Here is a 16,469-nt window from a genome sequence, read left to right on the forward strand (position 1 = left end):
GGAGGAGGGGATGGTGGACATGTACCTTCAGTGTCACCATATCATTTTATGAATGCCTGCCTCTAGAGAAAGAAATTCACACTTTTCACTCAAGCATAGATCTGTAAAATGGCAAAATAGCTACTTAACTGTGACTATGCTCATTTCCAGATTTCTCAAGGTTTCCTCTATAGTCAAGACATCACTCAAACTCATTTGCGAAATTTCTTCAGTATGTTTTCTCCTACTTGCATTATTTTCTGGAGGATGGTGATACCAAGCCCTGTCTCATTAGCATTTAAGCAACAACCCTCAACAGAAAAAAAGTGTGAAGATAAAGTGAACAGTTATTTACATTTAAGTTTTTAAACTGTAGTGGAAAATACTGACCTATTGAGAAATTGATAGGCTAGCTCACTATTGATTAACAGTGAAACACATAAACACAACTTGATAGCTTCAAATGGAAAAGAGAATCTAAAGATCAAAGCGCTAACAGAATCTGAGATGTGTAATAGCACAAATGGGAGCAGTAACACTCAGTCACACGGTATCGTTAATATGTTCAGTGTCTAGTTACCAAATACATTGCTGTTAGCCAAAATATTTTTTATTCACTTGGAACAAGAAATAATGTTTAGGTGTGCAATTCTTCAGCTGTTATGCTAAACATGAATGATCACAGTTTAAGCCTCACAATCAATTTTAAGGGATGCATGGCAAACCTCTCCTTGGGTACAGTAATTGCTACTCAGAGCATATGCTTACTGATCAAAAAAAATTTGTCCAAAAATCAAACAATCACTTCAATATGATGGAAAAAATCAGTTACTGTATTACATATAGCCAACTTCAGCACAGCAACACAATAGCAAATTAAGAGACAGATTACATTTCAAATGAGAAGTTAAAGTCAAGCCATCATATCCTTTTCTGACAATTTTTATGGTGGGTCGTAAATCACTAATCTTAGTCTAATATGTTTGTTAAAAGGTTTTTCAGCATTTTCAAATCCAGGTAAAAACTCTCCATATGACGGCCATCAATACTAAATCGAAAACATTTTAGAAAGAAAATAATTCTTCACAAATTCACCAAGAGTGTTTTAAATACCAACTTTAAGTGAAAACCAAATATTTTAGTCATTCATATTAGTGTCAGGTTCTGAATGCTTTGATGTGCAAAAAATGTGCCCTAATAGAGTTGCAAAAGGAAAGAGAAGTGTCATGAAAACTACAGTGCATCTGCCTGTGATGATCTGAATGTTAGGCCGTGTGACTAAAATTGCATAGGATGAGAATGCACTAAGCAGTGTTAACACAGACAAGGCAGCCCCCTTCACTGCTCTGCTAAGTCTGCACTCATTTAAAATAGTTCCTGACAACTCTCTACATGAGCATCAATCCAACTGCTTTGGAAGGTAGAATCTGCCTTTTAGTTACAGTAAAAACAAAGCAATCCTTTGCAGACTTTCATATGTTTTACATAAGGCTCATTTGATGCCCCGTAAGCAGGTAGTGCAACACTCTGAAATGAATCTGCTATATAGATTGCTTTCTATGGAGCTGAGAAAGGAAATCCCCAAAGACCCCAAAAGAACTGAAGATACTTTTCAGGAATATAATGAATTGTCAGTTTTACCAAATGGTTAATTTGTCTTAGGAAGATCTCAGTTGCATTCTGGACTGTTCCAAGACTCCCAGAAGTCTTTAACAATGCATGATGGTTGCTGAAACTCCTGACAATGCCGCAGCATCTCACGAATCAAGTGAAACTTGGAAAGAGATGTGTACCATGAGCTGACCTTCTGGAATAATTGTTCTTAATTCCTCTTTAGAGTTTATTGGGAACTTATCCAGGAATGGTGACATCTTGTGTCATTTAAGAAAGACATATTTTCCAAGGAGATTCGGGTAATTAGCTACTATGAATTGAAGGCTAGCCAAAGCAGTACACTTCCTTCCAAGGAGGTCTAGACACTCTGGCTCCATTCTTTAAAGAGTAATCCTGAGGCCTCCTCTCACATTCTCTCCTGAGTGTTTTTTTTACCCAAGAACATACTTAAACAGAAACACCACAAAGGGACTGAGCTCCTTCCTTCTGTCTTTTTTTTGGAGCTGGTGGTTTCAGTTTTGGCATTTTCCCAGGTAGCTAAGCAGGTTCATTCACACGTGCTACACATCTTCTGGGCAAAGACCAGAAAACATCCAACAACTCACACGTATTTTCTTGTCACTCTCTAAATAAATTTATTTGCCAGTTCTTAGTTTTCATGAGGAAGGTTCTATCTCTCTGTCCAGGAAGTTATCACATCCCACTTCCCAAATCAATCCTGTATCCCTGATCTTACCACTTCTGCCCAGCACTGTGTCTATTCTTTCAAGCTTCCCAACGAATTCTACCCTGATTATGTTCTATTATTCATTATCAAATATTTCATATCTAATATTACATATAAAATATTTCCATTATCAAATATAGAACTTTCTGCATTCTCCAAAAGCATTAACTTAAGATCTTCAATTTTTTCACACTGGACTTCCTGGCCTGGAGGTGAGTACCTGCAGTAAGGAGGTCCTCTTTTTCAAGGTTGGCATAAGAACTTCAGGATTCTTCACTTCCTAACTTTTTCCCCCTTTTCAAGCTGAGTGACATAGTGACAAAAGGGAAGAGGAAAAAATACAGTTAGACTAGGAAAAGGAGGGATGATGAGCAGAAACAAAAACTATGAAAACAATAGTTACAGAGGGAAGGGGAAGAGCTCGGTTTGTCTCTGACCACTATCATAATTAACTGATTTCTTCCCTGAAGGTTGTGTACTGAAGTAGGCAGCACAGCAGAGAGGATGCTTCCTTGGCTGTTTAAAAAGCAGACATTTCTTAGCAATCTTACTTGCTTTTCTCACAGTTTATTTCCTGAATCTGTGCCTTGTTACAACCGGCTGAGCTTTAAAACCACAGGAGGAGGAGCAAATGTTGCAATATTTCCTTTAGGGACAAAAACTGTTTGTGCATCAGAAACACATCACAAGATTTTAGTTGCTGTTACTCATTTTCAGGCACTTTTATCTATGTAATTATAACACAGTTTTGGAGCGCTTAAACAATTACAGCGGCAAGGATACCTTGTCCTAACTGCTGCTAAGACTCTAGGTCTCAGAGTTCTTGTATACCCTCCTGTTTGATCAAAAGAGTGAAGATACCATATGATTAAAGTCAACTCCAAGTATATTTTGAAAACTGACAACAAAAAGCCTATTTTTCTACTACACAGCCCTCAATAACAGAAAAAAATAAGTTTGAGTATCTATCATTGCTAAAAGAGCCACGTCACAAACTGGCATAATTTTGTTTAGCCATGAGACGAGTATCTAGTATTTTCTGAGAAAGAGTATTAAGAATTTCAACAAAATAAAACTTATTCCTAAATATCAACTGAAGAAGTCCCCGGTCTGCTTTGAGTCAGTGAGAGACACAAACCAAACATTCTTCTTCTGTTTGTTAGAGACACGTTTAACAAGGGAAAACAGGATAAAAATTAAAATGTTTTTATTTCAGCATGGCTGAGTCTTTTTTCCACAAGTTAAGGCCTTAGAGGTATTTCTGAAATCAATTTTTTTATGTTTTGTTCTGAGAGCTCTTTAACTATATAAATTCCCAGATCTTTCCTTTCAGCAAAAACTTACTAGTTTTAAACTATTATCTTTATTTAAATGATACATTTAATTATTTTTTAAAAATAACAAAATATTGCAGTACTTTCAAATCTAATGCAGCATACTTCCATCTTAAAATGAAGATCTTGGAACTCTGCAAGCTTGGAGTGGAGATGCAAATATTCCAAAATAAACTACTGTTCTTTAGGAGCAACTCATTAAGCAGTAGCTTGTTAGATATACAAGTAGGTGTAAAATACACATACAGATCACTCAACCAAACATCTGGAACTTTAACCCTGTAAAACATTCGCCATTTTAATCCTTGAATGGAAGAAAGCATTAAGATGGATGCTTTTTAATTACATGCTACGGTCTCTTCAAAGTAAATTTGCCTTTCAAGCAGTGTGGGTTTTTTTAGATAAAAGACATATGTGATGCAGATCATGATGAGTGGTGAGTTAAAAAAACGTAGCCTGTGAAGTTCTGGGGCTCACTGCATTGCTCATGACTCAGCTCTCTCTGTTGCAATAGCGCACCTCTAAACCCAGCTGATGCCCAAGCCTGAACCTGCTCCCCAACATCCGTTTCCTGGGATGTAGAAGAGATCAAATAACGGCATCACATTGAGTATTGTTTTTCCAGGAATTTCTGCAAAATCTGCATCTGGATCCAAATCATCTTTCTTGGTTGCATTTCTGATGATCTTCACCAAAGTACACAAAACTAGTATCACAATAATGTCACAGTCAAGTACTAGTATTTTTAGAACATTATAAGCAGCTCTAAATTAATCACATATATTCTCCTTCAGATCACACAGGATGGGTGTGCCCTCAAACACTGGCATTACGTCAAAATTTTGAGGCCTGAAAGTGTATAACGATCCTTTCATTTTACCTTTCTTTTATTTATTCTTGGCTAAATGACAGAGACATGGAGGCTGAATGCTAAAGTTTCTCTCTTTTCTGGTTAAGCAGTACCAGCATGGGAAGTGCCAGTGATCAAGTCTGGCTTCATCTACTGTAAAGCTTAGTCCTGAAGTAATTCATAAACTCTGATTCACTGGTTTAAGTGAGGAAGTGATACAAACATCACGCTTACAGCTCAAACTACCTAAGATATGACATACAAGGGGAAACACTTCATCACTGGAAATGACCTTACTCTTTCCTCAATAACTCTTTCTCACAAAAGCAGAAAGTAACACCCTTCCCCTATACGCCACTGTTTCAATTCCATATTCCAAAATTACTTTCAGCAATGGAAGTTTAATATTCCTTGCCTCACCTTTGCTGCTTCAGGTAATATAATGGGAATCTTGTTCAAATGTGTATCATTATTTGCCAAAAAAAAAGAAAAAAAAGTTGTTTTTTTTTTCCCTATGGAAATACATATAAAAATACATACACAAAAGTGCTTAACAAATTATTTACATTGAAAAGGCAAGGATTAAAGTGTTGGTGCTAAGTTATCCTGCTTACACACAGGTATTAGCCTTAATAATTACATGCTTGCGTATTATTTTTCCCTGTGCAATGAATGCTGATCTTGGAACAGCTGAAGGCCTATCCCCTATAATGCAGACGATCGAATAAGGACTCTTTTTCTGAAAATCAAAGGTATTAAAAGGTGCATTGGTATTTACTAAACCAATTACACAAGTTGAGAACAGGAATATCAGTTTAATGCTGCACCATAGAACTGGATTCTATCTGCGTCTGTACTCCAGAAACAAAACTCTGAACATCTGAAAAGATTTTTATACATCTGAACAAATAAAACACTACTTAATTTGTAGAGAATGTTCTTCACATAGTACTTCATTAAGATGTGAAACCCTTGCTATGAGACGCTATGAATGCTAAAAATTTGCATTGCTTCAAAGACCAATTGAACAAATGCATTGAAGAAAAATCCACTGGAGATATTAAATACAAAGACAATACATCTGCCTTGGAAAGCTGCTATAAATTTTTGGGAGCTGTGAGACTACAATGGAGGAAGTACTGCTACGTGCTTGCTTTGCCACTATATTTTTCTAAGACCAGCCTCTTAACTCCCAGTCACTACCAGAGAAGAGTTCTTGGCTAGATGGACCTTCATTTGAACCAAGGAGAGCCATTCCTGTGATTATTTAATACCTATGTTTATACTATGAAAAATGAACTCCTTGTAGTTATCAGTTAGAAACACCAAGTCAGTGGTAGCACAGTCAGATTATGGTGAGAAATATCCACTAACATTGTCAATGCACAATTAGCACTGTCTGTCCTGGGCCACAGCTGAGGTAAGGACCTCATGAAAGAAACAACTACAGGATTGTGTCAAAAAAAAAAAAAATACAGTGTCTACATTCAGGAGGCTAAATAAAAATTGCACTGGAAACCTTATTTTTATCGTTACCAAAAAAAAGCAAACTAAAACTTCTGAGTTGTAAAACTTTACCATGTGGTGTCATCTTGGCAAAACTTTACCAGATGATTTAAGATCTCTATATCCATAACAACAACCACTTCCACTGAAACTAATGGAATGACTGGTGCCACTTTATTAACCACTGTCTATTTTAGCACTAAAAGAAAATGGACAGTTTGCAAACACATCTCACAAATATTTGTAACTGCAAAGAAATATGAAAACGTCAGGTTTTGAAGGAAACCCATATTTTAGTGGGTATACATTTTTCTCTTTATCCTACTTTCACCCTGTTCCTCGTATCTCGTCTCCTAAACTTGCCTCTTCTGCTTTTCACCAGTGCTAACCTCCATGGTCAGCCAATCTCACTTCTTATTCCCAGTCTCAATTCCTACACCCACTTCCTTTACCAACCATTTCTAGCATTCAAGCCTTTTCAGATTTTTATATACAGCCTGCTTGCCAAAACACTCCAAATACACCTATTCATGCCTCTCTCCCTCCACCTGTCTTCTAGCCACATCTCCTGACTCAGAACACATTCCTATTCCATTCTTTTAGAGGCTTCATTTTCTGCATATGTCACGACTCTCATCCTTCTGAAATCAAGGCTTACATAGCCTACATGAAAGCAAAAATAGAGGGGACAGATTTAACTATTGTGACAGTCAAACAACAGATTTGTAACATATACTACATACTATATACCATATGCTTTATTTCTACATTTGGCTCTCTAAATGTTACTTGTGTACATTATGTGAGAAGATCCCTGGCAGATCATTAGACCCCCTGGTTATGCAAGATACTGCTCTGCAATAAATGTGCACAAAACAGGAAGCAGAGTGATTGCAAATTACTTATAGGCATAATCTGACAAATTAGCTATACAGATGACAAGAGGATATGGAAGTGGATAAATAATTACTTGAGAAAATTGAAAACTAAAAATAAGTGTAAATTACATTTTTTAGGAAACCTTACCGAAAACTTAATTGAGATTCTGGGGTCAAAATGCTAATATTAATGTGTTGGGGTGTTAATCTGCAAAAATAACCTAGACACAGAGATTCACTACTCAGATGTAGGAGCATCTAAAAATAGAAAACAACGGCCCTGACAAGTCAGCAAGCAAACATGGAAGACATTAAACTCATAGTTAACTCTCAGAACTACCAGTAACAAACATCCTATAAAGTCACATCACAAAGGTTTGAAATTCAGCCAAAATGCAGAGGCAAAGTATCTATTCTAGAAGATATTCCCAATTCTAATTTATAAAGTTATTTTTTAATTTTCTGTAAAGGGCATCTATCTTCTGGACACTTGTCATACTGTGACAACATGAATACTTTAACAATTTAACCTATTTCAGCACTTCTTTGGGCTACGAGGGGTTAGGAAAAAATTCACCCATCAATCACATCATTCTTACAGGAGAAAGAAGTTACTAATGTGTAAACACAAAGACTAAATGTGATATTGATGGTTTTGCAATTAATAAAATGACAGAAAAAAAAAGAAAAACACATCAAATTGTCCAACTCCAGCATAAGAGCCTACAGTGGCACAGCTGCAGGACTTTATGCTGGCTTTAGCTGAACTTCATGAGGCTTTAATCAGCCCATTTCTCCAGCCTGTCCAGGTCCTTCCTAATAGTGCTTCTACATCAAAATTGCTTCTCCCCAGTTCGGTAATACCTACAAAGCTGCTACACTTGATATATTGCAATCAATACTTGAATCCTGAGGAAATCTTCTAGTAGGCATCAACAGTTGGATTTTGTACCGTTGATCACAACCTTCAGAGCCACGCAGTCCAGCCAAGTTTCCATCCATCTTATCAACCTCTTATTCAGTCCACAGCTCACAATTTTGACAGGAAGGGACTGCTCTAAGGTACAGTTAAACAGCATTCACAGTTCTCCCTGTGTCCACAGAGGTAGTTATCTCACTGTAGAAAGCAATTAAGGCTGTTCAGGCATGATTTGAGCTTGGTAAATCCATGCCAACTGTTCTCTAATCACGTTCTTGTCCTTTGTGTGCCCGTAAATTACTTACACGCAGATATGCTCTGAAACTTTCCTTAGGACTTAGGCTAAACCGATGAGTTTGATGACCCCAGAACGTTCCTTTATCCTTTTCTGAAGATGGCTGTGACATTTTACTTCTCTAGTCATCAGAAACTTCCCATGTCTGACATGATCTTCCAAAAATAACAGTGGCCTTGCAGTAACATTGGTCCCTTGAATTAAGTGTTCCCCTGATCTTCTTTTGCTGTGGGTAACGCTTCATTGCCCCACAAATTTTGCCAGTGCATTCAGGAACCTGGGAAGTCAAACTTCTATCACCCGAAAACATAAAGCAGAAAAGGCAATGAGTGCCTTGCCCTTTCCATGTGCTTTGTCACTAGGTCTCCTGCCCCACTGAGCAGTGGGTCCATATCTTCATTTGCTGTCAACATATTTAATTTCGATATTCCCATCCTTCACTAGTTTCAGCTCCAGCTAAGGTTTCTATAATTCCATTCCTGCACACTTGGCATACTGGTAACAAACCTCACGTGGTACATGAAGAATATACAAAATGCATGACGTTTTATGTCTAACTTCAACCATTCCGGATTCTGCCTTTTGACCAGATAGTGTGTTGATTAGGTACCGACCAGATCATCAATAGATTAGTACCTAATGCCTACCACCTCTGAATTCATACAAATCAGCTATAAAATAGGGAATATGAGAAATTCTACCCAAATTTTGTTTTAATCTAGCTATTTAGTCATTTATACATATATATTCAACATCGTTTCCCTGTTCTTTACTGACGTATTTTTACCTACAATATATTTAAATTGGGAATGTAGTTCAGTCTGAAATAAAATCATTCAGTATCTACTTTGGGGTGAGCTGAATCACTCTGTATGCTCCCTGACTGTATTGACAAGATCTCCACTGGCTATAACGGGAACTTAGGCACCTAGCACAGACATCAACACCTATAGAAACATAGCTACCACCGGGGGTTTTAAATTGGAACCAAATTGCAGTCAAGATGTCATTTTTAGCACTTCTTTCTTTAGAAAACATATGTGCAATAAATGGGAAACAGTGTAAAATGATTTTAATAAAAGCACAACCTCATGGAATTAAATCTCACAGAATCTTTCTTATATAGGATACACATACATTATTAGAAATTCATAGATGTTAAATCAGGTACAGAAGAGTTGTTATATCACTTCTTAAATGCAAAATGAGCATACTGAAAATACTGTCATCAGGAAGAAGTAATTAAAAAGTAATAAAAGTCTTCCCATAAAGGCTATAAAGTTCAAATAGAATGTATTCCCTACTTCCCAAAAGGATCTGCGTACATGAAAACATTATATTGGTAGGCAGGAATTAACTCTGCTTATTATGCTTTACATATTTAACATTAAAAGTTGTCAAAATATTCTACTTTGAACTAATAAAAAGGATTCAGATGTGTATTCTGATTGGAAGTGGCCAGCAGAAAAATTCCATGGCAGAAGGGAATTCCAGCTTTGGAACTCATGCATATGTCACCTCCTGAAGCGAGAAGGCTAAACTTGGAGAAGGAAAGAGAGTGTAACTATACTCCTCACTGTATTGTCTCTTAGGGATTATATACCAGGAGCATAAATTAAAGCAGGTTATAAGATGCCTCAACTAGTGCCAATGTCAGGACAATCAAAAAATGGCCTAGAGCTGTAAGTAGTTCCTTAATAGTTTATCAATGAATAGCCATGCAAAGTGAAACTGAGGCAAATATGAGAATCTGTGGATTTTTAGAAGCATGGTTATGTTCTTCTTGATCACTAGTGCAGTGACAGTGAAAACACTTTTCTTAAAAGCATCTGTATTTGCTCATCATAACGCTTACAACCTTAATAAGTCACAAGATAGCAGACCTTTCATATTATATCATTCTTCATTTTATTTCATCTATTATTTCCCCTCGTAGTTTTGCTATATCACTACCACTTAAAAGCATTAATGTCATATATCAATTTTAAAAATGGATACAGCAGCATTAATTCTATGGAATTACCAAACTATTAAAATCATAAATATCAGACAAGAGGGAAAACACGATGGTGATTAAAATATATTTATATGGTCCTCTGCAGGGTTAGACACTAGTCATCCCATGGCTAAGAATTCCAGAAGAATTCTAAAATAATTCTTTTGAGCTACAGACACTTCAACTTTCTGGGGTTTTTCCTTACCTTCTCCTTAACATATTTGTAAAATTTCTCTTATTAATCTTCCTGGCTCTGTCATAAACTCCAGCAGTCCTCCCAGTACTGCTAGATCCCCTATCTTGATCCTACTTATGGTCAAATAATACCACTTTGGTAAATTTTACACTAAATCTACAGTTCTCGCTGGTCATTTTTTACATTCAGTCTAATATTTTAGAAAACTAATAGAACATATATTTGAACAGTACTCAGAAAACAAGATCTGGAGTAAAGAGAAGCGAGAAGTTTATTCACAGAGATTAACTATGGAGCCATGAATCCAGGATCATGCTGAGCTCCTAAGGAAGATTTATTTCACAAATTTGTGAATTGCCTTATCCATAACAATGAGATTTCTACCAGATGTCCTGGATACTGCTCATATTGCTATCTTTACATACTGTAAATATTTCAAACTTGCAAAGAAATCTAAAGAATACTATAGACAAAATTGATTGAAAGCATTCATGAGAAATAAGAATAAAAATGTCTAAGAAAGGTAGAAAATAACAAAACAAAAGTTAAGTTTTGAAAGAAACTCAGACATTTGAAAGGCCAAGCATACAGAATCAAGTCAGCATCAACTACTACTAATTCTAAACAGCATAAACTGCTACAGTGATCATTAATTTGCATTAAATACTGAAAGACAAAAGGAAGAAAAATTAAATTGGCCCAGAAGACTCAGGTTTCCTACTTTAACAGGATAGAGAAGGTAGCTAGGGAATCTGGGAATGATGGTCTCTGTTTGGGACATCAACATGTCCATATATTAATTAAAAGTAGTGTAACTAAAATGAGAAATAAGCATACTCTAATTGGATGTCCCATTTATCTACATGTAAGAAATACTTGCCATTTTATTATCTGTGCTCATTGTCTGAAATAAATACCTTCTAACATAGAAACAAGCGACCTCAGAAGTATGTGAGCCCAGAACCCTGCTACTGCCTCACAGAACACAATTTCTTTAAAAAGATCAACCTAAGAAAGTTTCTCTTACTTTAAACAAAGCTATTTGTAATGAAAAACAGAACTCGTGTCTTTACTTTGTTGATAAGGTGATCCATTCATTATTTAAATTATAACATGAAAACAACTTTCTCAAAGTTTTAACTAAAGCTTCATAAAGTATTTCAATATTTTAAATGCTTTCTGCTCTACAAGCGATATCCATGTGTGATCCTATTTTGCACAGGAACTGAATGAATCACAGGGCTCTGTTCAAGGATAGAAGTAGATTTCTGTGGTTCTCAGCGTGCGCCGAGGCCACCAGGCTAAACTGTGGCTTTGCTGCGAGCAAGACACTGCTCTGAGAAACAGATGAGAAAACAGATTGCATCTCGCAGACTGACAATCTGCTTGCTGAGTTTCTTAGACTTTGGAGAAGAAATTTCTCAGGCCAGGCCTATACATGGTGTAGCTGCGCTAACGAAGGATAAGCAAAGAATGGAGCCATTCCCTGCCACGATCTACCAAGTGCAGAAGGGGAAAAAAACAGCTCCGTGCCGGCTGCTCCACCCTCCCATGCTGCGTAATGGCCATAGCCAACAAAGAGCAAGAAGGGGCCAACTCACCCTTCCCTTAATTCATAGTCTATCCCATATCCCTATTAAAAATCCAAAGCTCTTTTAACATGTGAAGTTAAAAAAAGACTAAAAATTAGCATTTAATCAAGAGCTATCCACCCTTCTGTAGGCTGTAACATAGTAGTAGAGCAAAAGGGCATGTACATCACTGCAAATGGCAACAGGATATCAGATCTCTGAGATACAGGAAAACCTTGAATTTTTCCTAAAACACTTTTAAAGACATGAAGCCTGTCTGTATCCAATAATGAAAAAATGGTTGGTCAATACAAACATGTTATATATATACAGAAAATCAAGATAAGGTAATTACAAATACCAATTTTGTTAGAAACCCTTTAGTCTATTTATTACGTAATTTAATGTACACTTAAGGATTTGAGATACAAGAACTCTTTGATTCATTCCGTTAGAGGGACCATGGAATTCCACTCTCATGCTGTGTGTTTACACTGGAATAACACAAAAGCCAGTGAAATAATTTAAAAATCTGTTAAAATTCTCTTTGCAATCCCTTACATACCTAAACCCCCTAATTTCTTAATATGAAACATAGTTAATATACCAATGTATGACAATACCAAAAAGTGGAACCCCAGGAGAAACAAAGAAAAGAAAGTTCCCGTACACTTCAGTCTTCTAAACTCTGAATGTTTCCTGAGGAATCTCAAAATATCCTTGTTTCATAGTAAAAGAATAGACCCCAGCCCAGCACTAATGTTTTGGGTTGGAGACTGTAGCCTACACAGACGTGTAATATAGCTTTAGCTGTCCTAGCGTATTCCACCTGGAATTTAGACCTATCTCCACATGTCGTGTTCCCTTAGTAAAGTCCATCATCCATGCGGATCCCTCAGAAAGTCAGGTGCACCTAAAATGCCACTAAATATATAGATTTAAGCAACTAAATTGCTCTGTGCCAGGTGTTTACTGAAGATTATACTTGCTTTAGTATGTGGCAATGCCTTATGCTCACTTTTGCATCTGAGGAATTCACCATCAGTATATTCATCCAACAATCTTTATATTCCAGAGCACGGTATGGAGATTGAGGTAGGGGCCCACAAACTATACATGGTTCACACAAACATCACTGATTAGTTGTCATTGCATATATGAATTAATTTGGGCATGATGTCTTATATAGTGTCTATTACAGGTATCTGGGTGCATATTACCTTTTAATTAAACATGCATTTCACACATACTCTGCTTTAAGCGTGTGTTTAATCCTCACAGCAATTCATTCATATATTTATATGTGTGCTTAAATAGGCTTCTGGAACAGTGTTGTTTTCCTGCACTGTTGTCATAATTTTATATAATGACTTACAAGTTAGAAGTCAGACCTTTAAAAGTTACATAATTTACTCTCCAATTAACATCACTGACTAGGTTCGACTGTAAAACAACCATACAAAGGCTTGCCCTATTTTTCCCCCAAGTGCCATAAAACACACTGAGAGTCAGAAAAAAACAAAGAAAAGTTAGAAAAATGTAAATAGACGATCAGAGCTCAGATAGTTTTTTTCCTTGGTTCAGATAACAATCGATGTGCATTTGTCCATTCATGAATATAAAATCTCATTCACAAGGTACTTAATTACTGCAAAGCAAATTTCCACAAGAAAAGGCAGCAAGCCATGGAGGGTTCAGCCACATAAACTGAGTTGTCTCCAGCACTCAGAATAAATCCAAAAGGAGAGGGTACTACTCCTCAGACCAACACACCAGGCACAGCATTAGTCCACTTTATGCTCAAAAACTTGGGACTTTTCCAACCTAAGGCTAGGAAGAGCATTTCCAAAAGGAAAAAACAAGCAGTAACATGGACCTTTCTCTCCACAGTAGGACAGGTACAGTTCTGGGGCACCATTTTAGGAACTGAATAATAATTATAGTTAATGAGAAAGCAGGAGTTACTCTCAAATACAATGTCTTCTAAAGATTCTATAAAAAGAAGAAAATTATGCCCCTATTTTTTTTCTGTTGCTTTCTCTTTATCATAACTGGCAAAACCAGTTTTTCAAAAACAACTTTTAAACTGTATGCAGAAAAATACTAGTATAGCTCTACAAGTTAGCTACTTCAATTGATTTTCTACTGAAAAAGTCTTCAGATCATCCTAACCTCAAATTCAAAATTTTACACCTTATAATTATGGCTCTTCTACAATGTTGCTATTTTCCATAAGTGTTGATTTTCTAAACAGGATAAAGGTATCAGTATGACTTCTTTTCAGTACCTTCTTTTGCTTCCATGTGTTTTGTACACAGACAAATCCAACTTTAATCTTGCATGTCATTCTGGACTTAATCCATAATTACCGGCATCAGTTAGATCACGCAGCTTCTCCAAAAAAAGGTATGTTAAAATACCTAGCACATGTAACTCTTCCTTGAAAACAGTTTCTACAATGCATAGTAGCCTCTACTTTGAGCATTCCTGGCGAAGGCAGTGAAATTATTAAGACTCCCTTTACAAAGCATTATGCTCAATCATGTGTTAGATTGTGAATGTTTGTGAATCAGTCCATTATTGAAATATTTTAAAATGTATTTAAATAACTTCTTTAAAATTGGAAATCTTTAGGATCTGTATGCTAAATATTTACTTTTAATTTTTGCAGTTACATTTACAGAAGCCATAGGCATTTTTTATGACATTAGTAAGAAATATCATATATAAACCAGTATGTTTTACTTTGCTTTACTTCTCTTCAAGATAAGTGTACTTCCAGAAAGAAAAAAGACTACAGTTGATTTTACAAACTAAAATACTTAAATTCTGAGCAACAATAACTGTCATGACCCATCTATATATACAAAACACATGGCTAACGTGTTCTATATGCACAAAGTAAAGCACTGCAGTTTAATAAAGAAAAATAACATAAATACACTGCCTCTGTATATACAGAACTTATGATATACAACATAAAAGTAACTGGAAGAATATAGCACAGGCAGAAGCCCTGAAGAAAGTCACTACACAAGTCGTGCAGTAGAACTGGATTATAAATGGCTAGTCATTGTACCGAAGTGAACTTACTTCTGTACTTATAAAAAATGGGTATCACATTTTAAGAAGGCTGGTACTTTAAATTCCATCAATTATCTGGCATACTCCTCACTAAGCAGCCTGTTCAAGTACACCACAAAAACCAATTGAATGGTGTGTTTTGATTTTGGTCAATGGACTAGTAACTAAACAATAATGCAGTAACTAATTGAGTTGGGGCACTGTTGAACTTTGGTAAACTATGAATACCTGAACTGTTGTTTACAGGACCAAAACCAGCTTTAAAATAACAAGACTTTATAATAGAGTTTAAACGGGTATGATTTGGACAGTCACACTTAATTTGGTCTGATAAGGAACACCGAAGTAATATGAACATATTATGAGGAGGTACTGGCAAATATATTTTCATTTAAGCAATTTCCATTTCTCTAGGCCTTTTCTTTCTTTCCAGGAAAAAAACCCAACAAAACACAAAATTAACAAAACAAAAACCCCATAAATTCAAATTCTAGGTCAACAGTGTTTCAGTTCATTCTGTCTTTTTTTTGCTATGCCTAATGTAGTGTTGAACACCAGCACTGGATTTTGTGCTGCAGATCTTCTCGTTTGAATACTGTCAAATGTCATAAATGCTTGTCATAATGCTCTTACTCAAGAGCATGATGAAACTTAACATCAAAGCCATGCTGTAGGTTCCTGGAGATATGACTAATGACTAAAGTTAAGTCCTTTTCCCCAACATGGCCAGTAACCCAGTTTCACTTCACTGAATCTAGGCACCTTGAGAGTAATGCTGCTCATACCAAACCTCCACCGTAAGTTTTACACCTCCTCTGCCTTGATGATCTCTCATTAAAGAGATGCCCTTTCTTTGTTTTGTAGGCTCATTACTATGGCATGCTTAATTTCTTCTCCAAGTGAGGGTAGCAACTATGGGTGAGGGTTTGGGGTGAAGCTATGCCTTTCAACATAGAATTCCACAACACAAAGCCTTGTCTGAGATTAGCGCTTTCATCTGTGATTAAAAGTAGTTAATTTGAAGGTGAAACATCAAAGGGTGAATAATTAGTATATTGTGCATATTAGCCCAGCAATGAAAATAAGTCCTGCACCACAGCTAGTAACAGAATGAACAAGTACCTTACTGACCGCATTGAAAGCAAGAAATTCAGTATTGCTATATTAACAAAATGACTGCCTGTGACTTTAAACACTGACACACTTGTACTTGGCGAGAGAGTGAACGATTTATTGTTACTATGAAGGATGCAGGAATGAAAATGAAGATGCGATGACGATGATGACAGGGGAGAAGAGGTTAATATCCCCAGCGTCTGATGGGGAACGATGTCCCTACCTCAGTAAGCTGGATAAGGGAATAGCTCCAGATCCACTGCCCAGGATCCCTCCTTTCCTCCCAGAGAGGAGTTTCTCCACCAGAGCCACATTCCCCGTGCGAGCAGCTTCCAGCAGTTCCTGGTCCTTGCCCATGGTCAGGAACCGAGCACCCCCCGGGCACCCCGCCGCGCGCTGCGAGA

The 16,469-nt window shown here is 36.6% G+C and overlaps 1 protein-coding gene across 1 annotated transcript in view; it reads right to left on the reverse strand.

The window, feature by feature from the left end:
• The window catches only part of LOC104268299 (ankyrin repeat and sterile alpha motif domain-containing protein 1B-like), a gene marked incomplete at its 3' end in the record, with an annotated part of 132,667 nt that extends 116,245 nt beyond the window's left edge, over nt 1-16,422 (reverse strand). The window contains exon 1 of the mRNA XM_009867011.1: nt 16,289-16,422. Coding sequence (XP_009865313.1) covers nt 16,289-16,422 — 134 coding nt within the window. The remainder of the gene's footprint in view (nt 1-16,288) is intronic.
• Between the last annotated feature and the right edge of the window lie 47 nt (nt 16,423-16,469).

Source organism: Apaloderma vittatum, unplaced genomic scaffold, assembly GCF_000703405.1.
Source record: "Apaloderma vittatum isolate BGI_N311 unplaced genomic scaffold, ASM70340v1 scaffold4023, whole genome shotgun sequence".
Taxonomy (NCBI): Eukaryota; Metazoa; Chordata; class Aves; order Trogoniformes; family Trogonidae; genus Apaloderma; species Apaloderma vittatum.